Source organism: Colletes latitarsis, chromosome 11, assembly GCF_051014445.1.
Source record: "Colletes latitarsis isolate SP2378_abdomen chromosome 11, iyColLati1, whole genome shotgun sequence".
NCBI classification, from domain to species: Eukaryota; Metazoa; Arthropoda; class Insecta; order Hymenoptera; family Colletidae; genus Colletes; species Colletes latitarsis.
The window spans coordinates 16,708,162-16,732,396 of NC_135144.1; the positions used below are offsets into that span (position 1 = coordinate 16,708,162).

General features: G+C 36.9%; 6 protein-coding genes and 1 long non-coding RNA gene across 15 annotated transcripts in view; 4 read left to right on the forward strand and 3 right to left on the reverse strand.

Annotated features, from left to right (window-relative positions):
- LOC143348411 (uncharacterized) overlaps nucleotides 1-3,083 on the forward strand; it is a 3,949-nt gene extending 866 nt beyond the window's left edge. Inside the window, exon 3 of the long non-coding RNA XR_013080763.1 lies at nucleotides 2,528-3,083. This is a non-coding gene — a long non-coding RNA (uncharacterized LOC143348411). The remainder of the gene's footprint in view (nucleotides 1-2,527) is intronic.
- Pig-s (phosphatidylinositol glycan anchor biosynthesis class S) overlaps nucleotides 1-12,599 on the reverse strand; it is a 19,410-nt gene extending 6,811 nt beyond the window's left edge. Inside the window, exon 1 of the mRNA XM_076778581.1 lies at nucleotides 12,179-12,599. Coding sequence (XP_076634696.1) covers nucleotides 12,179-12,230 — 52 coding nt within the window. The 5' untranslated portion in view covers nucleotides 12,231-12,599. The remainder of the gene's footprint in view (nucleotides 1-12,178) is intronic.
- LOC143348406 (protein I'm not dead yet-like) lies at nucleotides 4,073-12,170 on the forward strand. Of its 5 annotated transcripts, none has more exons than XM_076778576.1 (10): nucleotides 4,073-4,886; nucleotides 6,369-6,430; nucleotides 8,046-8,163; nucleotides 8,839-9,110; nucleotides 9,760-9,874; nucleotides 9,954-10,018; nucleotides 10,170-10,295; nucleotides 10,424-10,753; nucleotides 10,877-11,255; nucleotides 11,633-12,170. In XM_076778576.1, the coding sequence occupies exons 1-10, from the start codon at nucleotides 4,884-4,886 to the stop codon at nucleotides 11,882-11,884; spliced, it is 1,722 nt and encodes a 573-aa protein (XP_076634691.1). In that variant the 5' UTR covers nucleotides 4,073-4,883; the 3' UTR covers nucleotides 11,885-12,170. The 5 variants fall into 5 exon arrangements, with proteins under 5 accessions (XP_076634691.1, XP_076634692.1, XP_076634693.1 ...); XM_076778577.1 differs by having other exon boundaries at nucleotides 4,073-4,435; XM_076778578.1 differs by having other exon boundaries at nucleotides 4,073-4,398.
- On the forward strand, nucleotides 12,213-17,881 carry Nc2beta (negative cofactor 2beta). 4 transcript variants are annotated; one of them, XM_076778586.1, is made up of 2 exons: nucleotides 12,213-12,277; nucleotides 16,963-17,881. In XM_076778586.1, the coding sequence occupies exon 2, from the start codon at nucleotides 16,970-16,972 to the stop codon at nucleotides 17,471-17,473; it is 504 nt and encodes a 167-aa protein (XP_076634701.1). In that variant the 5' UTR covers nucleotides 12,213-12,277; nucleotides 16,963-16,969; the 3' UTR covers nucleotides 17,474-17,881. The 4 variants fall into 4 exon arrangements, with proteins under 4 accessions (XP_076634701.1, XP_076634699.1, XP_076634698.1 ...); XM_076778584.1 differs by lacking the exon at nucleotides 12,213-12,277 and adding an exon at nucleotides 12,691-12,784; XM_076778583.1 differs by lacking the exon at nucleotides 12,213-12,277 and adding an exon at nucleotides 12,996-13,461.
- On the reverse strand, nucleotides 13,471-16,443 carry LOC143348404 (receptor-type tyrosine-protein kinase FLT3). 2 transcript variants are annotated; one of them, XM_076778567.1, is made up of 9 exons: nucleotides 16,127-16,443; nucleotides 15,823-16,042; nucleotides 15,571-15,734; nucleotides 15,230-15,479; nucleotides 15,041-15,147; nucleotides 14,887-14,968; nucleotides 14,425-14,821; nucleotides 14,099-14,331; nucleotides 13,471-14,024 (listed from the first exon to the last, which is right to left on the reverse strand). In XM_076778567.1, exons 1-9 carry the CDS (start codon nucleotides 16,354-16,356, stop codon nucleotides 13,605-13,607), a joined length of 2,103 nt encoding a protein of 700 aa, XP_076634682.1. In that variant the 5' UTR covers nucleotides 16,357-16,443; the 3' UTR covers nucleotides 13,471-13,604. The 2 variants fall into 2 exon arrangements, with proteins under 2 accessions (XP_076634682.1, XP_076634683.1); XM_076778568.1 differs by having other exon boundaries at nucleotides 13,894-13,974.
- Nucleotides 17,882-17,900: 19 nt separating the features above from the next.
- On the reverse strand, nucleotides 17,901-20,249 carry LOC143348408 (nonsense-mediated mRNA decay factor SMG9). The gene is made up of 9 exons (XM_076778582.1): nucleotides 20,056-20,249; nucleotides 19,789-19,972; nucleotides 19,655-19,701; nucleotides 19,374-19,563; nucleotides 19,004-19,300; nucleotides 18,788-18,932; nucleotides 18,580-18,700; nucleotides 18,354-18,462; nucleotides 17,901-18,271 (listed from the first exon to the last, which is right to left on the reverse strand). Exons 2-9 carry the CDS (start codon nucleotides 19,950-19,952, stop codon nucleotides 18,193-18,195), a joined length of 1,152 nt encoding a protein of 383 aa, XP_076634697.1. The 5' UTR covers nucleotides 19,953-19,972; nucleotides 20,056-20,249; the 3' UTR covers nucleotides 17,901-18,192.
- Nucleotides 20,250-20,443: 194 nt separating this feature from the next.
- Cct5 (chaperonin containing TCP1 subunit 5) lies at nucleotides 20,444-24,160 on the forward strand. The gene is made up of 7 exons (XM_076778696.1): nucleotides 20,444-20,694; nucleotides 21,154-21,578; nucleotides 21,656-21,848; nucleotides 22,354-22,623; nucleotides 22,922-23,107; nucleotides 23,401-23,719; nucleotides 23,792-24,160. Exons 1-7 carry the CDS (start codon nucleotides 20,587-20,589, stop codon nucleotides 23,923-23,925), a joined length of 1,635 nt encoding a protein of 544 aa, XP_076634811.1. The 5' UTR covers nucleotides 20,444-20,586; the 3' UTR covers nucleotides 23,926-24,160.
- Nucleotides 24,161-24,235: the final 75 nt, after the last annotated feature.

The following is a 24,235-nucleotide window of genomic DNA, read 5'->3' on the forward strand; positions in this document are numbered from 1 at the left end:
TGCGTTGCGTAATACACACGAGGACAAACGGTAGCGTGAGCGGGTTTAATTACACGATTAAATTGATTTAAACGCTGCGCGTACTCTATTTCGCTTGGTCAGGACGCGTTCCGCGCTTATACCAAGCGTATTGGTGCCGAAAAATTTTAATCGGAAACTTATATGTATTGTCACAACCCTTAAAGATACTTATATGTACGAGTATAAAAAGGTATACAGGGTGTTCGGCCACCCCTGGGAAAAATTTTAATGGAAGATTCCAGAGGCCAAAATAAGATGAAAATCAAGAATACTAATTTGTTGATGGAGATATCGTTAAAAAGTTATTAACGTTTAAAGTTCCGCACGTATGGAATTTTTTTCTGGAAAGAGGGTAGGATTTCGGGGATAGGTCTATTCATAAAAAATTATTGTAATTGACCCACGCAACCGAAAATAATTTTTCCAGAACAATTTGAAATTTTTTTTTTTCGTCGAAAAATTTCACATCTTCCCGAATTTTTTCTCGAAAGTGGGTAGGATTTCGGGGGTATGTTTATTCACCAAACATGATTGTAATTGACCCCTGCAACCGAAAATAATTTTTTTAGAATGATTTGAAACTTTTCTTTTTCATCGAAAAATTTAGGCATCTACCCCCTGCCGATTTTTCTTAAAAATTCGTTTTTCATTTTTAGGAATTTTGTTTGAAACCCTACAGAAAAGTTGTCTAATACTTTTTTGTAGGTACCCATGAACTCTACTTCAGAAAAAAGTTTCATTGAAATATATTCACTATTGTAGGAGTTATGGACGTTTGAAAATTGGACCATTTTTATGGGGTTTTTCTCATTTTTCGGGGTCAAGGACCAGCTTTTCGAATATTTTTGCGATTTCTACATATTCTCCACCAAAATACGCGTAGTTTGCTTTTTTAAACATTAAAATCGTCCAATCCATTCAGAAGTTATGACGTTTTAAAGATTCGCATGAAAATTCGGGCAGTCATTTCTGGCCAGAAATTATATTTTCGGTAAGGAATTTTTTTCTCGAAACTGAGTAGGATTTCGGGGGTATGTGTAATGACCAAAAATGATTGTGATCGACTCTTGCAACCGAAAATAATTTTTTTAAAACGATTTGAAAAATTTTTTTTCTGCCAAAAAATTTCAACACCTACCCGATTTTTTTTCTCGAAAGTGAGTAGGATTTCAGGGATATGTCTATTCACCAAAAATGCTTATAATTGACCCCTGTAACCAAAAATAATTTTTCCAGAACGATTTGAAATTTTTGAATTTAATTGTAATAACTTTTACTAACGGAGCCTCCATCAACAAATTGGTATTCTTGATTTTCGTCTTATTTTGGTCTCTAGAATCCCCCATTAAAATTTTTCCCAGGAGTGGTCGAACATCCTGTATAAAAATACCGGTATTTTGTCTATATTTACCAGTAATTGTTTCGATTTTCTTATTTTACTTAAATTTCAAAAATATTTTAAGGCTAACATAGTTCTAGCTGCTCCTCTGACACAGTTTGATGTCGAGCGATTATTTCTCTTCTTTAAAATATATATTGTCGAATGTACGCTATAATCTAACAGCCGATATTCTGAATAATATTTGATTACTAATAAAATTAAACATTGGTCACCAATTATTTTGCACTATTACTTCATATAATTCGAAGCATCCCCAAAAATATCGTAGAAATATAATTGCACATGTATGTATATCTAAATAAAAATTTAAATTACAGTTTTGTAATATTTGTAGAATAGTTCCAGATCTATGGAATTTACGAAAATATTAACAGAAAATCTTCTAATTAATTTGTCACGTGTTATATCAAAGGGATCGAAAAATGCCGGTATTTATTTCGGTAATGGCCGATTTATGGTGTTTACAAAAACTATCTCTCGTCGCATCCGATTTTTTATTATTTTACCACCGATGTTTTCCGATTGTTTACTCGACGCCAATTGAAATCGTACAGTCAACGATTGAGGACACGCGTTTGACAATACGAAACTTGATGCAGCTTTGATTCGGCCTCGTGGTTTAATTGATGAACTTAATCATTGCCCGCTCTGACACGCTGGACGCGAAACGTTCGAATCGGGTTTCGCGCACCATCTCGAAACGATGCCATGAGTTTCATGTTCGTGTTTAGTGGATCGTGTCGAGACAATGATAAGACGTACAAATTTTAATTGAACATAGCAAAAAGAGGAACAAGTAGAAAACGGTTGAGCAGCTCCGAATTAGTTGAAAATTGGATGGCGCCTATAGTTTGCCGAAAGTCGGGAGACAATGAAAGGGTATGAAAGGATGCAGTATTGTCGATTACTATAGAACACTATTGTGTGTCTAATAACGCGCGAAACGTCGTACGTAAATGATTCCGCATTAGCATGTGGTGGTTTTCACTTTCAATCATGAACAAGCTGGAATGGCCAAGTTTAAATGAAAAACTTGAATTTTTTGTTCTTAAGCGTCGAAATAATAGCAATAAACATATTATTAATTTGGATTTTAAACTACAGGTAATACTAGTGGTCGTTAAACGAATGGAGTCCAAGTTTCAAGTATTTCGAAGTAACCATCGTCGTCATGTTTGATGTTCTGTCGAAAGAAACTTCCAATTTGCATCGTACAGAGAGTGAAGCAACGAAGATGTGTTAGTGAAACGTTAAATGTTTCTCTAAGTTTTGGTAACTTTAGAATTTTTACTTGATCGCGTCTTGTCCTCTACCTGGCGTTCCGTTACGGCCACAAAGAGGTCGAGGGTGCAGATTTATAGTTATACCTGCCTCAAATTACATTTTTACGGCGCTTATAATACATTTGAGCCTCTACGAAAGGGCCTTACAAAGATACGATGGTTTCAAGGCGTAGCCATTTTGTTCAACTTTGGTTTCACTTCCTCCTTTTTATCTTCCTCTCGCTTGCTATTGTTTCTTATTTGAGATCAGGGAGGATTTTCTCATAATTCACTCGATCACAAACACGTACAATCATCAACACACTTAAATAGAAAGTTATTAAAATTTAATTTTGGAACCCTAATGTATACCTCCATATTTGTTTCTAAAGAAAAGTTGGCAAAACAGATTTATTTAGATTTTAATAGTTTTTAAAGTAGTTAACTTAATAATATGTAAACAGTGTCCTTTTAACATGCAACAGTACAATTTTCAATAAAACATTTACGTATATGTAAGAAAACGTTTATTTTATTTGAAGATAGAAGGGTGCCCCAAAACCTTACAATTATTATATCGTTGATAAAATCGTACCAAGGTTTCTTAAATTATTCTAGATTATACATATACCATCAACGCGACTTGCAAAGAAGACTGGTTCTGTTTCATAAAACATGATCCAGTATATAAAATATGTATTAGGGGTTCATGAAAGTTGTGCAGTAACAAAGCCTGAGGTTTAGAAACTCTAAGGCGTAGTCATGAAAGTTATGTAAATTTGTTGTATCGTGAGACAACAAAACTGATATCTTTGTTATGTATCTGACTCCACGTGCGCAAAAACAAAAAATAGATACAACAAGTAGCGACGTTGTTCGACAACGACGCATTTCCCATTTCTTACGATAAAAATAATGATGCATTCCTCGATGATCGTCCAGGAACATAAACACTGGTTTCCTCGACTAACGGTGCACATTCAATACGATCGTTTCGTACGGCCAAAAAATTACCCGTTCGAAACCGAGCGTCTCGCGAGGACCGAGGTCACGCGAGAAGAGCAGGCCCAAAAACGAGGCTGGATCGGATCTTCCGGGTGTTTTCTTCGATACGCGATTTCATATTCCTACGGTTAACACGTCCACTGTCCATGACCCGTATACGGTTCATAGCGTTGCGCTTTTGGATACGCCGCTAAGAGACCGGACAGTGAACGCGTTGAATATTCGAGGTGGGTGATTGGGAGTTCGCAGTCAGGAATATGCCCGGTGTAGAGGATCGTACGACGCATCAAGGTCGTGAGACGGGGACCGAGAACGTTTGCATCGGCGAGGAGCCGGTGTGCTCCATTGGGTTCACTTACCAGTCGTTGGAGAACGAACCAAGTAGACAAGAGACGAACCTCGAGGTAGGGGTAGACAAAAAACAAGGAAAGAAGACGAAGAAGAAGAAGAAGAAGAAAACGCAGAAACGACAAGAGAGAGAGAGAGAGAGAGAGAGAGAGAGTAAGAGAGGGAACTAGATGGAGAGGGGTGATAGCTTAATCGCAAGAGGCCCGACTCTGCGTGCCTTTGAACAGAACGAACAGTGGTGGTGCAGCGTACGTGCAACTACCGAAAGTGGAACTGCTTTTTGACAGAGGACTCGCTCAGGGTCTTCGCGACTCCGGGGCGATACACGCATCGCAGCAACAGTGAAATACGGCGGCCTGCGTACGGAAAATAACACGATTTTCCCGTTCGATCAACGGTAACCGAATTACCCGGCGACGAACGTGTGCAGTTTCGAACGTACTCGTTTATTGATCGACCACACGCGATATCGAATCGATCGGGTTCGATTAGCATTCCGGTCGTGCTGTCGTATGGTGCAACGATCGTGACTTTCTTGAATGACCATCGATACCGTGGATTCCGGTCTCTCAGTTAACGATAACACCGCAAACAAACGTGAACCCAAGTTGAGGCATTTGTCGTTTCAAAAGTCCCTTCGAACGGACTTGATTGTGACGAGCGCGGATATATCGAGAACGCGATTGCAACGAGCAGAATGCCATAACGATACCGATTTACGCGTATCGATCTACGATCGCTGGCGTTCGCGATGTCCGTTCGTATTTTGGTAGCTACGCGAACGTACGAGCATTGAAATCTTTAAAGCAAACGTCGATTCGAAGATTCGTGTATAGAGAACGCTAATGGTAATTGTGATTGTTTTCTATTTTATTAATATGGCTTTTAATTGCGGAGATAAATTGTGCTCGGTAGCAAGTGCATGGTTTATAATATTACGAACGAATTGTGTTTCGATACTAAGTGTATCGTAAAGTACACGAAATTAACGAGATCGCGGCTGCAACGGGGAAAATATCGTAACGATTTTGATTTACGAGTGTACACGTTTTTCATAACTATGCGAACGTACAAACATCGAAGTCTTTAAATCAATCATGAAAAGAGGCTGATCGAAGTCATGTTTATTTAATATTGCTACTTATTGTGGGGGAATAAAATAGCGATCGGTATTAAGTACATGGTTTATAAATTTACCAGTGTATCATGCAAACATATTGATACAAATAGTATGCAAATACGTACATATATAATTTTTCTCCAATATTTGTTTCGTTTCATTAAATCTATATTTTATTCGAACCATTAAGAATTAAAAGTTTATATTAAATTTGTCTCCTTCATAGCGAATTATTGATACGGTATTGTATCAATAGGTACAGTAACGAGTAGAGAATGCAATACAGTCCCTTGGTGCTCGTTGCAATCAAGAAGTTCGACTCCGATGGTACCGCGCGTTATCGGCGCATTTAATCAAAACAGTCACAGTCGTGAATGCATTTACCATGGACATGCTACCCAGTACCGAAACTAAATGAAAACTCGAGTTCGAGACACGTATAATCGTACCATTTCACGATCATGCAACACTCAGTTCCAACAGCGAGAATTAAACGATAAAAAACACGTAGATCGGTATGCAACTTCCGTCGCGTTAGACGCATTTTTCTTCGACGACCTTCGTGCAGCGATAATGAAAGAAAAGGGGAAAAAATCCGTTACATGTGCACGCTATGTCGGGAAAATAAAATTCCGTAAGACGTTTACGAAACGTGACGCGTTTAATTACCCTTCGATGGTTATTCGTCGAGTACTCGACACAGATCGAATTTAATCTCGTTTAGATACCCATCGTGTGTAGTTATCCAACGATAAAGCTGCTGTTCGCAAATGCTGGAACGGGGGAATAAATTTAACGACGGAAACGTAAAACGCGGCGACGGGGTTAGATGACCCACCGTGAGACCACCGAGGTCAATCTCGTTCGGTGCCGCTTAGTAAAATTACTTGGCCCGTAATGCCTGCAAATGCGACAAGGGGGAAGGAGGGGGAGGGGAAAAAGAGAGAGAAAAAGGAAACAGGAGACAGAGAAAACCACGCGACTCTTCGTATCGACGATTTGATCGAGAAACAATGCGTACACCTTCAATTCTGTTAACTTCTAAACGCGTTCGATCATCGTTTCCGTGTTAGGGACGCGCGCGCGCGCGTCGTCGGGCGATCTTGCATTTCCGATTTCCGATTTCCGGATTTCGTATATCTCGATCGAACGTATTCGAATCAACGACGATTTGAATCTTTTCTAACAACGTTTCCTTTTGACTCGGTAGGGAGCAATGGCCACGCAGCCCGACGATCCGTACCCGGAAATCATCAATTCCACGGACAGAAGGTACGTATATACGTTTTGTGAGCAACTAAACGGATTCAAACGGAAATCGAACTCTAACGCCAATCGACAGAATCGAGATCACTGTCCCCTCTTTATCGTAGGATCGAACGACCGCTGCTATGAAAAGTGCAATAATGGGTACGCGTTAGAATTGTTTTCAACTATTATTAGAGGCCAAAGATCTTGATGGAACCTGAGAAATCTTGTACGAGCCTTGTAATATTCTGATAAATCTTGGAGAATCTTGATGAGCCTTGCATGCCTTGATTGAGCGTCACATGTAACCCATACTCAACTTCGAAACGTTGCTTCTACTAATTATACACAATAGCTATTCTTTTGCTGAAACGATCCGTTCTTCTACCGATTATTCGCATTGTTTTGTCAGCTAATGATATCACAATTCATTCTGACGTGAATATGTATATGTTTTCTGTTACACCCTGTATTTTCGAACGTCGCCGTTGTATTTGTCATTTCAGACTTTGTAATTTCGTAAGGATTACCCGAATAACATAATGCTTTATCAGGTACTGTACGTTTTCCTCTATGATTTTATACTGATAAAATCGCATCAATACCCGCTTTCAATTTTACGTTGTAACGAAATACTTTTAGTGTTCTTCTTTTTCTGAAATAATAAATTAGCTGTTCGTAACTTTTATGTATTAATAGTTTATATGTTATTTACATTTTTATAGAGTAAATGTAGAATATCAGCTAGTGAGATGTATTTGTTCTGCAGTAAGTCCGACCAAAATAAACAAATTCATAGTAAAGTTAAAAAGTATCGACTACTATCAACAATACAAGTGCATTCATTGTTTGGTGAACAATATAATATGTGAGAAAGAACAAGAGGGAATATAGAAATGAAATTGAGTAAAATATACGTAGATTTGTTATCTATTCTGACCATTTTAATCAGGGATTTAATGAAACTGTTAACTTTTGTATCACTCTTTCGAAACCGACTGTCTTAATAAACATATCGCCTGAGTAAACGTCATCTCGAACCAGACATCCCTAATCATTCACACTGTACACTATGTAAGGCTTTTTCCGGTTTTGTATGGCGACGATGATTTAATATATTTCTAATACTTTCAAATTTGAAAAGATTTTATAACAACTGAAATAAATATGACCAAAAGCACAGATAAGAGCGATTCTTATTGACATTAGTTCAATATAAAAATCGCTATCTATTTTGTATACTACTCGACTAGCTGTACTCCTATTAAGTCACTTGAAAGCGGGAACTACTGTATATGCTATTTCGTCCCGGATCTGGTAGTTGGACATTGGTAAAGTTTATCCAGCAGATACTGCCTTAAACGTGAAGCTATTATTCGTTTAAAGTCTGTTCAAAGTAATTATGTACTAATAAACAACCTAATAATCGTTCACGTTTAAGGTATGATGTAATAGATACGCCTCACCGATGAATCCAACCAGCAGATTCGAGACGATATGCAATAATATTACTATTTTTATCAAAAATATGACTCATTGCCTAAAAGTAGATTTTTAACTTGGTTGGACGTTCGTTTAGCCCACCCCAATGATGTAATATTGGTCACAGTGCCGTGACTTTCAATGTCAATTGTTTCAGAAAGACTACTAGTTTCGGGACTCTGTTGATACGATTTCTTTCGATTTACTGGAGATCTTTCGTGATAGTATTATGGCCACTAATTCTGTTGCCCATCATCATCGTCGAGACTACTCAGGTTCGTCGATACACCAGATTGATCTTTTCTCTCGTCATTGTTATTGTTATAGTTCTTTCTCACTATTGCGTAGTTTTTTTCAATTGCTTCTAATTATACTGTATTCCGGATAATTGCTACTCCGTAATCAAGAAAACCATCGGTCTCGATATTGCCCTGTATGTTATCGTTGCACAAATCATAAATTCAGTTGCATTTACAGTACGTATGAGAAAATATGCGTGACCATGAACCGCAATGTAACACTCGAACCGTCCTTAGAATAAAACTGGGTCATCGATGACCCAATCGTTAAAAATAGTCCGAATGAGTTCGTATTTGTACTAATTTTCATCAGGTAAACCTTGCCAACCCATTGATGGTAAAGGTATCTCCTGAAGATAAAATGGAAATGTAAACAGTTTAATTTTCATTAGTGAATGATATATGATCCCACTTGTCTTATCGCTCTTCCCGGAAACAACTGATCGCGCAAGTCAACAAATTACTCACGTTGAACAAACAAAAACAGTAGTGGAAACGACTGCGGATTGGCTGTCAGGGGAAAATTTTAAACAATTATCCGGAAGACGGTGTAATCCCTTCTCCTTCTATTTATTCAAATGCACGTCGCTTGCAACTCTATATTGCAAAGCAAAAACAAAGCAAGAAAAACCATCTCTCGATTCGACGCAGGTGATAGCGATGCGATGTCTGTACGTGATCAGTTTGATGGCACTGTTTTGGATGACCGAGGTGGTTCCCTTACCGATCACAGGTTTGATTCCTGTCGTTGCCTATCCACTGATGGGTATAATGAGCACCGGCGATACTTGCGCTTGCTACATGAACGACACCACGATGATGTTCGTCGGTAGCATAGTGATAGCAATCGCCATAGAAAACTCTGGCATACACATGCGGGTGGCTTTGTTGATCATTAAAACGATCGGTTGCAGCCATCGAAGGTAATTTTCGAAAATCTACAACGTTCAACAGCGTTAATTATGTTTTGTATACGTACGTATATACATACACAGGTTGCTCCATCAGAGCCACATTTTTATTTTACCTTCTTTGTATTCGATGACACGGGACAATATTTAAAACACAATTTGAATAGTTTTGAAGGGAGGATACCGGTATTCAAAACATTGTCTGCAAATATTCGTACAACCATAGTTAAGATATAATACTCATTTTTATATCAACTTCATTTTACTACCGAAGATAAATTTAATTTGAAGTAGTCCTTAAGAATAATTACGCAATTTTATTGCTTCCCATCCTCGTCGTAATTTTTAAACAAATTGATATTCCAAATATTCCAAATAATGGTTCACGATTTTTCCTTCTCGGTTACCTTCTTTTTCCAACGTATTTCAAGGGTTCTGAACTCTGCGAAGTTATTAACATAATAAACGATTACTGGAATTTATATTGCACCGTGTTCCTCCCTCAAAATCATTCGAATTATGTGTTAAACATTTACCTGTGTTATCAGAAACGAAGAAGATACTTAGGTAGTTCGGTTGCGATGGAACATTCTGTATAACACGCACGCGTACTTCCGATCACCTACAAACACACGCACACACGTATGCATGCAACTTGTAGATTAACGCTGGGCTTGTTCTGCGTGACCATGTTCCTGTCCATGTGGATTTCGAATACCGCCGCTACCGCCATGATGCTACCCATCATCGAGACTGTTCTTCTCGAACTCGAAACGGTAAGCAACGCGCGTCACGAAAGCGTGAATAAATCGGTAACCGTCCAACCTCATCGAAATTCCATCTTTGCATTTTCAGCAAGGCTTGGGTAATATGTTTGTACGCGAGGAGAACGGATGTGGCGGAGAAGAGGGCACAGAGTCGTACGTAGCCGTAAATCTATAAAATCGCTCGGCTCATCTACCGTTCGTTTATCGACGATCATACCGACGCGTCTCCTGCTTTAAAAAAAAAAAAAAAAGAAGCAAAGGTTCCGCCGTTAATTATTGTCCTTTAGCCATATGCTTTTTCCAGGGTAAAAAGACCAACGCGCACCACCATGGTCTATTATCTTGTGGCGGCGTACGCTTCCAGTCTTGGAGGTGTAGGCACGTTAGTCGGAACAGGCACCAATTTAACGTTGAAAGGTTTCTTCGAAAAGTAAGCGCTCCCATGACTCTATCCGCCATCACTATGACCAACACCGACCCACTCACCCACTTACAGAGCCATCGACGCGTACAAACGAGAACAACCGCACACTTCCATGCCATTCTCTTAAATTCCAGGCGGTTTCCAAACAGTTCGGGCATCAGCCTGACTTCGTGGATGCTTTATTCGGTTCCGCCGATGGTTTTGATGGGCCTACTCACGTGGTTGTGGCTTCAAATAATGTATATGGGAATGTTCAGGCCAGGCAGCAAGGACGCGCGCGCTATTGACATTGGCGCGCAAGGTGAGAAGGTCGCGGAGACCGTGATCAAAAAAAGATACATGGAACTTGGCCCGATTACGTGGCACGAATCCTGCGTCGGTGTCCTTTTCGTCACGGTCGTTCTACTTTGGTTCTTCAGAAATCCCGGATTCGTACGTGGCTGGCCATCTTATATCACCGACTTGTACGTATCGAGTGGCATTTCCCGTATAGTCCGGGAGGCAGTGAACATTTCTTGCAATTATTTACAGTAAAAAAATATTCACTGCAACATGTATCTACAAGACAGAGAGTATGCTGTTTACAGACACGTCAAAGACTCGACAGCGGCGGCTTGCGTCGCCATTTTGTTTTTCGCGTTACCGGCCAAGCTCGATTTTCTTCGATCGTTCGACGCTGATCCTGCTAACCGGCCCACCAAGCCGTCGCCTGGTATGATCACTTGGAAAATGATCCATCAGAAGATGCACTGGAGCCTGATCTTTGTACTGGGCGGTGGATTCGCCATCTCGGCAGGCAGTACCTCTTCCAATCTTTCCTCCATTGTAGGAAACGCTCTGATCGCTTTGCAGTCGATCGATCCATTCGCGATACTGGTTATCGTTTGCCTGTTTGCGGAAACCGTGACGGAACTGACCTCAAATGTTGCGGTTGCGAATATCATCCTACCAGTTTTGGCAGAAATTGTAAGAAATCGTTTTCACCGTGTTTTTCTCTGTTCATAACCCCTTACCTTACGATTCGATTGAAGTTTTAAAAATCAATTCGTTTAAAAAATATCATATATTAAGATTTAATATAAAATACAGTTGGTTTTACTTCCAGCATGACTCGTGTTTGTCATGTTTAATTTATAAGGTCGAAATTACGGACGTTCGTATATATTTCTTTTTTTTTTTAACTGAGAAAAAATGAAAGACATACGAACGTCCATCGTTTCGACACTTGACTGATTCCGACTTAATACAGACCCACGAGTTCGATTCGATGCTACAAGACAAGGGGTTAATGACAAACTTGCTTTAATTTTCAAACATTTTTAATTAGGAATTTATCATTTCAGTGTATCGCTATAAAACTACATCCCTTGTATTTGATGGTGCCCGCCACTATCTGTTGTTCCTTTTCATTTCACTTGCCAGTGGGTACACCGCCGAACGCGATCGCCACTACGGCTGCTCACATGAAAACCAGAGATATCGCGATAGCTGGGATTGGACCTAGCGTTATTACGATCCTCGTCACAACCGTAGCATTTTCGACTTGGGGCACTTACGTTTTTAATTTGTCAGAGTTCCCTGACTGGGCGACCTAAAGCTTTTACGAGTTCAGTCGTGTATGGCACTCGCCTTTACCTGGGACGTAACGCGCATCGATCCGATTCGATCAATGTTACACGAAATGCATCATCGATCGAAGCGTTCAAAACGTTTATTCAACTCCAACGAAGTATTTGTTGAATGTAACGTGATCGAGAGTTTCTTGCGAGTTTCCTTTGTGAATTTCTACTCGTAATCGTTCAGAACGTCGATCGTGTATTTGCAGCATAGAATGTGAATTAGTGTGAAAAACAGAAAGGGAAAGCAAATAAACCAATAAAGTAACTTACCATCTATGGCTGTGTCGTAATCTATAGTAGCGTCGTCCACTTCTTCTCCCATGTTCCTAGTTTATTTAGTTTTTAACTAATCGAATAATCCAGTCTTGAGTACGTTCTCTTTTTTTTATTTCTTCGACACTCGCGTTGGACCGCGATCGTTCGCACGAAATTAAGTTAACGTGTTCTTACAGAATAACTAAAAAAATTGTAATATCGAGCAATACCGCAAAACATAACCTATAAAATGTCACCTCCTAAAACTTTTCTACCGTTAACACATTTCAATTAACTTTGAGAGAAATTTTACCATCGTCTATTAATTACAATCGCATTTACTATAAATCACCCGAAGTATCTGCGTATTTAAGCTAAAATCTATCATACACCGTATTTTCTTCCGTCGTATTATAATCATTGAACAATCATTTTCACGAACATCCACCGCTAGCTTGCCGTTGGCAAATCCCACAAGAGGGCATTACGTGTGTAAAGTTATATGTATACCTGCCTGTATACCTTTTTTATCCAGTGAGAAAAAAAAATGTGAGTAAACAAAATCATGTGAATCTATAAAGTCTCATTGGTCTATTGTATTTCTACCCAAAAGTATATCAAGTATGTCATTATTTTGTGTTTTTTTCATATATTTTTATTTCCATTATTTTATTGGTAATATTTATATAGTTTCTATTATTAATTTTTCCACTGCGATATAATTATTATGCGTACATAGTAACATGTACAAATTTAATTTTAATCTGTATGTATCTACTCAAGACCCAGAGCTTCATTAGCTCCTTGTTGATTGTCACAAATCAGGTGCTTTTGCTTACCCGAAATACTTCTCACTGGACAAAGTGTACATATAGAAGTATTTATGTATAAATTTTTTTATCGTGCGCGAATTAATGAAAAAACGTATTTGTAATTTGATTCATTTTGCTAAATTAATTTCCTTTGATCTCGAATAAATTCTCATGGTAAATGCTGCTTCTTAAGAGTACAATTTTTTATGGTTTGGATTACACGCTTATTTAGATGTAGTCACTGTGACATATGTATAGCGAATGATCGAACAAAAGTAACCCGAAATTCGTCACATGTCTAAGTGTAATGTGAAAAATGCCAAATGAGATATCTATTTTATTTTACCGGAAATACACGTCTTGCTTCCGGTAGTTAGTCATTTGCTGTCCAAACGTATAAATTTTCGGTGGTATTTCTCGATTGATAGTTTGGTTAGAGATTTCGATCATCAATACCCAAAGAGTGTAACGAGTTGAAATCGATTCGTAAGTGAGATTTTATTTTATTCAACTTTAGTAATAAGGTAGTTAGTACAAATCAACATGTATTATCGTCTTTCCAAATGCGCGCTTTCGTTCTTCCCTTCAACCGTATATATAACATGAAGAATTTGACGATACATATTCTTTCAAAATGACTGCGCATAACAAGGGTTAAATGTCGAACGAAGAGAATTCGGAGGGTCAATTAAAATTTGTAATTCCGAAAGAAGCTGCAAAAAATTCGGTCTGTCGTCGGCCTCTGTAGCCCAACAAGAACACATTATTTTGTAAATGTCAGAGGATATATCGTTTGGTTGTTCCAAACGACCATTCTCACACACGATGTAACGTAACAAACGATCGTCGTGCACGCTTGAATAAGGAAAAGAGCCCAATGTGCCGATTTCCCAAAGTACTACCCCAAAGGACCATACATCACTTTTTGAGGAAAATGAAAGGTCGCGAATAGCCTCTGGTGACATCCATCGTATTGGAAGACGATGTCCCTTCCTTTCACTATTTTTGATCACATATATACCATTGCGCGAAAGCCCAAAATCAGAAATCTAATTATCACTGGATTGTATTAAAATTCTAACTTGTATAATATAATTAGACGTTACTATAAAAAATTAAATACCTTAATAGTTAAATTTGCATCAAGGAGAATGTTTCTTGCTGCTAAATCTCTGTGGGTAATTCCTTTGGCCTCTAGATGTCCCATGCCCATGGCAATCTCTGTAGCAAATTTCAAAAATTGAATTCTGTCAATTCTATCGATACAGTTCTTTTCTTTATCTTCTGTTTCCTCTTCCTTAAGAATATTCACATATTTGGGTCCAAGTTGCATGTATTTGTGAGCATATTGTCTGTCTGATACAAAAGAACTTTATTGTTATATAAAGTTGAAAATTAAAATTGCATGGCTTATATCAGAGTAAAATCATAAAATAGAGAAATGCTTACTTCCTAAAACACTTGTATTTTCATAATGTTGAATAATTTTGCTTGCTTGAGTTTTCTTTTTAACATGTAAATAAGTTAATAGATCTCCACCTTGCATGTATTCGAGCAGAATATATATTGGTTTCTTTGGTTGAATACAATAGCCTATGAGGCCCACTAAATGAGGATGATTCCCTGCCATCCTCATCATCTTAATCTCTTCCATAAATTGTTGACGTATCTCCAATTCAGTAGATATATCAACATGTTGGGACATTTTTACAGCAACCAGAGTAGAGTTTATGCCACTTAAATGTCCTAGATACACCTTACCAAAGTGTCCAGTACCTAATTCTTGTATCAATTTTATATTTTTAAATGACACTTGTAGTTTATCTGTTTTTTCTTTATAGTCTTCCTAAAGTAAACAAATTACATTCATTACAAATATAGCTTATTGTAAACATAAAATTAATTTGTTACCTCAGATTTAGGTTGAATGTATAAAATGTTATGCTCTTGGAGAATTGTTTCTGCCCACTGAGCTTTGCTGACTCTGCTGACTCTATAGATAAAAAAAGGGAGTTTTTTTATTTACATTTTAAACTCTTAATCAATCTACAACTGCAATATTTACCGAGAATTATTATTATAATGTAATATACTGGAATAGTTAATATAAAACAAAAGACTTAGAATTCCAAGAAAGATGCAACCACCTACTATTCCAATAAGTATGAACCACTGAAATATAAGATTATGAATATTATGTAAATTTATTTTGTATGCAAAATTGGTTCAAATATTATTCTTGTCAATGTCTTACTAGATTGTAATTGACAGTTTTAGAGGTCTCCCATAATATAGAGTGTATAATAAATGTTCCTTCTATTCCAATGCAATCGCGATTATTTACAGCAGTAACTGCTATTTTGTAACCATTTCTTATTTCTGTATATTGATTCTTGGATTTCATGTCCCACAAAAACATGGTCTTTTCTGCTGGCACTTGTCCTAGTTTTGTAACATTATATACTGGTAGCCCATTTTTGGATGTTAAGATTGGCACACCAATGCTGTAAAATTGTGCACATCATTTTAGTTAAGTTTAAACTTAAAAAATGATTAGGTATACATTTATTTTTCATATATAATTTACAGTATTACCTAATTATATAAGAATGAACATTAGAAGTGTCGGTAGTTGTATTCCAATTTACAATTACTTGATCCTTTTGTAGAGTAATATTCACTTTTGGTATTGGTAGCTTTGACTTAACATTAGAACAACTACATTTGTAACCTATGCATTCTGGAACTGTATAGAGGACCTGTATAATTTAAGCAACCATCTTATTAGATGGATATGTTGCATACTTTTACCATATCACATGTACATATAATGTATAAGCAACTTACTTCAGATGGATTTACCATAGATTTTCTTGGATTTGCAATAACTTGAACTTTGTAAGAACAGTTGGGCCGGATATACAAATCAGGCATATCAATCGGTATACTGTTTTCTGGTAGCAAGACATTATGTTGCTTGTGGTTGTTTGATGTATAAAAAATTGATCCTTCTGGACATTCTGGGATATCTGTTTTCTCTCCTGTTGATACACCTGTGACTATAATGCTGTAATGCACATGTAAATTTCAAAGTAATAGGATATATAGAGTTTGTATAAGATGCTTCTTTATATTCTATTATGAATGTTACCTGTAGGAGGCAGGTTGTCTGTTACTGTTTGGAGGCAACCAAGATATATTAAGTTGCAAGAATTTATATGTATTATTACTTTCTATGTATCTGTTATCTTGTAAAGCTTCTACACTTAAGTTTTGAACAGCACCAACATACCTAACTACACTTTCTACATGATATTTACTGCATAAGTAAAGTGAAATGAATATACCATAAATCAGTGATACTTGAATTCTCGTTAACATTTCATTTTTGAATTACGACATTTTCTAATGGGAAAACTGTATTACGTCGTAAAATTTAACCGATGTACTCAGTTGATATGATATAGTATTTCTATATTATATTTTATCTGATAATCTGTGTTCGAGAGCACGAACGAAACTTCGCTTAACTTCGCGATAAGACGATAAGCTTAACGTTTACAGTTAAGACGACAGTCGCATATATGCACCGAAGGATTAGGAATTATTTCAATCGTTTACAATTTATTTTAAGTAAATAACAAAATTTCGGAATACCGCCATCACGAGGAAGAAAAGAAGAAATATAAATAGAGCAAGTAGTTGAATTTAAATCTTTAGTATATATTATTTAAATTCTGTACTTGGGCGCTATCATTGCATAGGTACATACATAAATTCGTAAGTGTACGTGTGTGTAAAAGCAATGGATTAATTAATACGTATTGGTAACATTAATCAAATTATTTCGCTCGATATCGATAAGTTTTATTAATTCGATAAAATCGAAAAAATTTGAAGGATTAAAAGGAACGGTAGGAACAATTGATAGATCAGTCGCGCGTATTTTTCTCGGGGAAACAAATTGATTTTATTTGAATGTTACAGAAAGGAAATGGCCTCGGCTGCTATATCACCGACCGAAGACGATGAGTTAACCCTACCGCGTGCATCGATCAATAAAATGATTAAGGAGATCTTGCCACACGTTCGTGTGGCAAATGAATCTCGAGAGTTGATATTAAACTGTTGCACGGAATTTATTCATTTACTTTCTTCCGAAGCAAATGACATTTGTAATCAGCAACAAAAGAAAACAATAAATGCTGAACACGTCCTTCAAGCCCTCGAAAAGCTCGGATTTGGGGATTACAGCGCGGAGGCAGAAGCAGTTTTACGAGATTGCAAGGCTGTTGCGGCTAAACGAAGACGTCAAAGTACAAGATTAGAAAACTTGGGTATTCCAGAGGAGGAACTTTTAAGACAACAACAAGAATTATTTGCAAAAGCAAGGGAAGAACAGGCAGTGGCCGAACAACAACAGTGGCAACAATTACAAGCAGTCGCACAAATGGCTTCGATGCAACAGGCTGACAGTGAGCAAGAAGATTATTCGTAAATGTTCGGAGGTCGGGTGTCACCTCGGTGCACCGACTTTGAAAAGGTGCTGATTCAATTGCAGTGGATAAAGAAATATTTTTTTGTTTCAGTAAATCCAGAACAATTGCAATATCTCACTTTATTTCTTTCGATTTCATACACATTATTATTTATGTTTGTACATTATTTCTAAAATAGGAAATTATCGTTTTCCTATCTTTATTCTGTGATGTGTTCTTGCACTATAAATCCAATAAAAATGACGAAATATAATTTTTAATATAAACTGTGTTACTAGTTACCAAAGTGTTTTGTTGTAACTACTATTTCATGTCATACCACTTTAAATATTGCTTTGTGTACGATTTGGTGTTATTGTACATACACGGACTTATACTTGGAACAGAGGTAAAACTGCAGTTTACTGGCTTTGAACAACTAGTTTATTCTCTCCTGCCTATTTAGCAGTACATTTGTATTTTCCTCGCAATTTATTTCCTTTAGTCATTCGTTCACGCCAAACGAAACAAACTACGAAAAAGGAAACATTATACTCGCTCGCACGATTCTGTCCAAAGCTCCGTCCAAAGCTTAAATTTCTCTCATTCTGCCTTCGTTATCGTAGTACATGGATGCTAGCCGATGTCAGTTTATTTCCGCATGTTTAATTGAATTACAATAAAACATGTGAAGAGAAGTAAGGTCATGTAAAGGGTTCCACCCACGAACGGAAGAGATTTATGGCATTAATCGTCCATACTCTGAAGAGAGATGACTTTTTTTAATTGCCTCCATTACTCTTGAAACATAGTGATACCTAAATAGTTCAAACATAGCACCGAATAAAATAATTGTAACAATGTATAACCGAATGGAAACAAATTCATTTATATACTTACCAATTTTTTTCTGTTAAAGTACTTGGAGTCATTTGATTCCTATTGACTCCATGTATCTTTGTTCTCAGTTTCTCTATCAGAGTTTTCTCACTTTGACGCATTGTAGGTTCTAGATCAAGCGATACGAACTTAATTAAATGAAATACCGATACGTTTAGTAATAATTTGTTTAAAATACGTTCAAGGGAAAGTAAGTAATTCACCGATATTCTATGTTTTACCATACCTTCGCTTACGATCTGCGGTATAAAAAATAAATTTAATCCAGCATCCATCGAATGATTACTCATGTCTAAACCACTGTGAGTCTGTAATCTAGAGTTGGAAAATACTTTGCTATAAAATTCCTGCAAACGCATAATCGATTACATTATTCTTATATCTTATATTATACATTTTTACTTGCAGCAACATTATGCATTTTCAATAATTACCTTAATTTTTTCGACAGTATTTGGAGTGAAATCTTGCAGTTCTGCTTTATTATGTAAAAATACAATGTGCGGATAGTATTCAACATAGTCTTGGTCCATATTACTTGTAGAGGATGGTTTCAACATTTCTGCAGTTTGTAAGAACCTGTGATTCAGAAGAATCTGTTATGCTAGTTGATTGAAACTTGTAGTGCAATACACTTATATCATACTTGCCTAACTAAATTTAAATCGACAAACCAGTCTTGCACAAATATAATGACATGACACACTGAAAACATAAATGCTGCAAATTGTAAGGACTGCAATTCCAAGTTTGTTTCCATATTTGCAAAGTCTGTTGTAGGTTTCTTTTGATCATAAGGAGTAGAATAGTCTATGGTTGATCCAGAAAGTATAGGTTGGGTATCTAAATATATTACTCGATTTTTTGTTACAAAAAAATCTATACCGCACGTGCAATTTGCACCACTTTCATGATGCGACATATCTTGAGTTGGAAATATATTGGATCTAGAAAAGCAAACATTGTTTTACAAAAAAATATAAGCATCAATGAGATCTTGAATATTAGGAAAATACTAACGCATAATTTGATGTTAAAAGAGACATGATGGTTGATTTTCCAACACCTTGAGCTCCTAAACATCCTACTACTAAGAAATCTTGTTGGTCGTATAGAAATTCAAGAGGGTTTTCACAAAGTTGCATATTCTCATCCATAAATTTGACACTACTAGTCATTTCAAGGCATGTTGATAATATGGTACGAGTAGCTGAAAAGGTATTTAAAACCATGAAGCTTACGACCATAATCAAAATCATGCAACTGATAAGAACTTCTTAGGAAGAAATAAAAAAGCATACAGTCTGGAATCTTTGATGGAACGTTGGACAACGAATCAGCCTCCTTCCTAGGTTATTGATAGAATATTCGATAATAAGTACAAAATTGAATTATAAATTTACGCGTGCGATATGAAATAAAAACTTGTTTTTACTTGTTACTGCCATTACGTTGGCTTGGCGAGACAGCCCTGCTTTCACCTTCCCTCGTTTTCAATATAAACGTCGGACGATCTATAACTTTGATCGTGCCCCTGCCATCGGTGTCCCTTACTTCGGAATCTTTGGGCGTAATCGGTATCATTTTTTGTACATTCATGATGATTACCTTCTCATTTTCTGTAAAATATTTGCGTGACTAATACATTCATCATTTAAGGTAAAAGGAATATTTGTAATTGAGATTTATATAAAATATACACATTTATTTTATCAGTGCGGTTGGACGAGATTCATTGAACAATGTAGAATGTTTACAAGTTTAAAATTTTTCTGTCACCATTGGAATGCTTTCAGTTCCTATTATTTTCCACGATGTATAAGTTTAACAAACGGAAATAATCTTTCGTGCAAACATTAACCTCTCATTTAACAACAGAGTAGTCAACTTCAAACTTAGTCAAGCTGTGTTTACATGTATGATTAATAAGTGTCGGACTAGCTGTGCATTAGGGCAGTTCCTCATGGTACCGGTTTACTATCTAGTAATACTATTTAGTACCAACACCATACGAGTGTAGCGTTGAAGTAGAAATTCTTCAAATCTTGCATTGCAATCTATGATGTCATTATTCCATCCGGAATATTCTAGAATAGATGGCGGCATGCATATCCGTTGAAGGCAAAAAACGGTTCGTGTAGTTCTGTTGTCGAAGAAATATAATTTTATAAAAATTGACGCTACCTTCCTAGCGTCGCAAGTATAAGGTGCTCGGGTCGAACTGGTAAGCAAAATGAATTTGATACCAGGATCTGTGACCTTTGACGAATACGGCAGGCCGTTTCTTATCTTTCGTGACCAAGAAAAACAAAAACGGCTAACCGGCATTGATGCAATTAAGGTAAAACTCACTTCATTCTCCTTTTCATTAATTTCTATTGATCTCACCGTTTCGAAAATCTATCTATTTATGGTTCTATCGGGCTTATAACTTCGGAATTATGTCTAACGGGTCTGCGGATTGACCACGTGAAGGCCAAGTAATGGCGTCGTTCTGGGCTTGACAATTAATTAGAAAAGCATTACTTAAATATATATTATTTCTATAAAAATTGCGCGAATGATTACTTTAAATTGCTTTAAGGAAGCAATTTGTTCTATTTGGATCAATACTTTTGAAATTTGGGGAAATTTAAAAGTTTTAACGGGTGTGCTTCTTTTTGACCATAAAAGGAAACGTGTCGTCACGAGATACGTACTTCGGCAAAATCTTGAAAATATTTTGTTTTTAATTAAATTGTTATACTTGGCATAAAATATGTATTTCTAACGTAGCAAATAAGTAATTTTTAATTTTCAGTCGCATATTTTAGCGGCTCGCAATGTGGCCAATATTCTTAAAACTTCTTTGGGACCAAAAGGTCTTGATAAGTTAATGGTAAGCTCCGATGGAGATGTAACTGTAACCAATGATGGAGCAACTATTTTGAAGAACATGGACGTGGACCATGAAATTGCAAAATTAATGGTTCAATTATCTCAATCCCAAGATGATGAAATTGGAGATGGTACTACTGGAGTAGTTGTGTTAGCTGGTGCACTTTTGGAACAAGCTGAACAATTGTTAGATAAGGGGATTCATCCAATTAGAATTGCCGATGGTTTTGAAATGGCAGCAAAATGTGCAGTTAAACATCTCAAAAGCATTGTAGAAGACTTTGAAGGAAGTCCAGAGAATCTTGAACCGTACATAAAAATAGCTATGACCAGCCTTGGTTCAAAGATGTAATAAAATAAAATTATACAATTGTGTGCATTCGTACTAATAACAACATGACAATACTTTCTTCGCTTTTTTCCAGCATCAACAAGTGTCATAGGCAAATGGCGGAAATAGCTGTAAAAGCTGTATTTGCAGTTATGGATCCTCTCGTACGCGATGTAAATTTTGAACTTATAAAAGTAGAAGGAAAGGTCGGCGGCAGACTAGAAGATACTGTCCTAGTTTATGGTGTTGTTATTGATAAAGACTTCAGTCACCCTCAAATGCCTAAGGTAAAATGTAGTTAAACCTCGCTACAAAATTATATTACAGTAGTGCCCGCTTAAGGGTTCGAATTCGAGACCCATTCTCTGAAGGAGAGGGGATGAATGCAAGTGAGATACAATATATACAATGTATCGATAATGACTGGCGTCAAGTCACGCTTGGCTTCCAAGAATTGGTGGAGATAACCGCGGACACTTAAGTGGGCACTACTGTATTATTTTGAACAAACGTATTAATTTAACCGATGATGATAAAAAGCAACAGAGAAGGGTAAAGGTTCAGAAAATTTGTTTAGTATACTTTCCGTTCGTGACTGGAAACTATTCCTTTGGTTATCTTGTTAACCATTGGAAAAGTTAAGTTGATGTTGGAGTATCTATGCGACGATCTGACCTTTATAGTGGCTTCAATGATCATAAGATTATGAGAGCTGAGGGAATAATTATTTTTATTTAATGCACGATTCTAATAAAATTATGGAATTAATATTGGAGGAATTTGCATTATTAGAAATTGGAAAATGTGAAATTGGCCATTTTGACCTGTCCGTTCGAGCCGCCAAAACCAAAAACGAAGCATAAGTTAGATATTACATCGGTTGAAGACTATAGAGCTTTACGTGAATATGAACGGGAGAAATTCACAGAGATGGTGAAAAAGGTTAAGGAGGCAGGTACAACACTTGCTATTTGCCAGTGGGGTTTCGACGACGAAGCCAATCATCTCCTCCTACAGAATGAATTGCCAGCAGTTAGATGGGTTGGTGGTCCAGAAATCGAAGTAAGTTGTATTCATCGTAGACACACTTTTGTTCTGCCCGATGATGACAAAGCGCAACGGAAGAGGGTAAAAGTCTAGATAATCGATTAATAATTTTATAAATCAGAATTCTTTCCTCGTATCAGTTTCCTAGTATGAGAAATGAAAAACAAGATTTTTGAAATTCATTATTCGGTAATCTTTCTTTTATAGTAGCTCTAATGACCAATGATTATGAGATCTGAGGGCTTTTGTTTCATTTTTAAAAAATTGTAAAAATAAATGTCGAACGTGGCGAAATGGTAACCAATTTTTTTAGCTAATTGCTATTGCAACGGGTGGTCGTATCGTTCCACGTTTCGAGGAATTGACACCAAAGAAACTTGGTCACGCAGGCGTCGTCAGAGAGCTGACATTTGGTACTACTAAGGACCGAATGCTCGTCATCGAACAATGCAAGAATTCTCGAGCGATTACAATCTTCATTCGTGGTGGAAATAAAATGGTAATTCTTAAAATATTCTCTTTTTAAAGGAAATGATGAGCAAGGAGAATTTCAGCGGTATGTATATATACCTAACTGACCAGACACCTTGCAAGAACAACGCATTGCAATATTTATTCTGTCATTCAATTTCCATGTATTCAATTGAAGACAATTTGCCTAATGCTACAACTATATGTTACAAAGATATTAAAATTTACGAAATCGACTTACCCATTTCAAGTCCATTTTTTTCTCAAGTCTATAAAGGCAGTGCAGGAAGGAACGTGATCGATCTCCATTTTTATTTCAAGATCATCGAAGAAGCAAAGCGGGCTATTCATGATGCGCTTTGTACGGTTCGCAATGTGATCAAGAATAAGAAAATTGTATATGGCGGTGGCGCTGCCGAGATTTCCTGTGCTCTTGCTTGTGCAAATCAGGCCAACAGGATCAGCACTTTGGAACAGTATGCCTTCCGTGCGTTCGCGGAAGCTTTAGAAGCTGTACCGATGGCACTTGCCGAAAATGCTGGTCTTTCTCCTGTCGATACCATAGCTGAAATTAAAGCCCGTCAAATAATTGAGAATAACCCCGCTCTCGGTATTGATTGCTTGCAAGCAGGCACTGCCGGTACGTACTGACCTTACTATTATTTATTACTTGTTACGATGAACAGCAATAAATTATTTGTTACTGCTGTAGATATGAAAGAGCAACACGTTATCGAGACATTGACGAGTAAATCTCAACAAATCTTGTTGGCCACGCAATTGGTGAAAATGATACTTAAAATTGACGATATACGTTCAGTGAGCGATGCCAGCGATGCAGCGTAAAAAGATAACATATTTTCTACTTCGATTATAAATTTATCTACGAAGAGAATTGGATGTATACGTCGCCATTTTACTTCGAGCTTCATTTACGTTTTTAATTGACAACCACGTTTCACTAAACTACTAAATTTCATTAACTCTCACGCTTCTTTTGTCGTCAATTTGCTACACATTGATAATTTATATAATAATGCTGTATTACAATACGAATAAATTTGTTTTACTTTTATCAATATTCACGGCATATTTTCCTAACCTAAACCATATTCGTGCATAAAGACATTTGTATAGAGACTGAATGGGGTGCATC

Excerpts from the sequence above, each read along its gene's own strand:
- LOC143348406 (XM_076778576.1), top strand. Across the intron at positions 9,111-9,759 it reads ATCGGTTGCAGCCATCGAAG|ATTAACGCTGGGCTTGTTCT; the intron begins GTAATTTTCGAA and ends TGCAACTTGTAG. Across the intron at positions 10,019-10,169 it reads GGAGAAGAGGGCACAGAGTC|GGTAAAAAGACCAACGCGCA; the intron begins GTACGTAGCCGT and ends TGCTTTTTCCAG.
- Nc2beta (XM_076778586.1), top strand. The coding sequence starts at position 16,970 with ATGGCCTCGGCTGCTATATCACCGACCGAAGACGATGAGTTAACCCTA.
- LOC143348404 (XM_076778567.1), bottom strand. The coding sequence starts at position 16,356 with ATGTTAACGAGAATTCAAGTATCACTGATTTATGGTATATTCATTTCA. Across the intron at positions 15,480-15,570 it reads GTTCATTCTTATATAATTAG|CATTGGTGTGCCAATCTTAA; the intron begins GTAATACTGTAA and ends ACAATTTTACAG. Across the intron at positions 14,025-14,098 it reads ATGCAAATTTAACTATTAAG|ATTTCTGATTTTGGGCTTTC; the intron begins GTATTTAATTTT and ends AGTGATAATTAG.
- LOC143348408 (XM_076778582.1), bottom strand. The coding sequence starts at position 19,952 with ATGAATGTACAAAAAATGATACCGATTACGCCCAAAGATTCCGAAGTA. Across the intron at positions 19,702-19,788 it reads CAACGTAATGGCAGTAACAA|GAAGGAGGCTGATTCGTTGT; the intron begins GTAAAAACAAGT and ends TCAATAACCTAG. Across the intron at positions 18,272-18,353 it reads ACTTTAACAGAAAAAAATTG|GTATCACTATGTTTCAAGAG; the intron begins GTAAGTATATAA and ends TGAACTATTTAG.
- Cct5 (XM_076778696.1), top strand. The coding sequence starts at position 20,587 with ATGAATTTGATACCAGGATCTGTGACCTTTGACGAATACGGCAGGCCG. Across the intron at positions 20,695-21,153 it reads CCGGCATTGATGCAATTAAG|TCGCATATTTTAGCGGCTCG; the intron begins GTAAAACTCACT and ends TTTAATTTTCAG. Across the intron at positions 23,108-23,400 it reads TTCGTGGTGGAAATAAAATG|ATCATCGAAGAAGCAAAGCG; the intron begins GTAATTCTTAAA and ends TTTTATTTCAAG.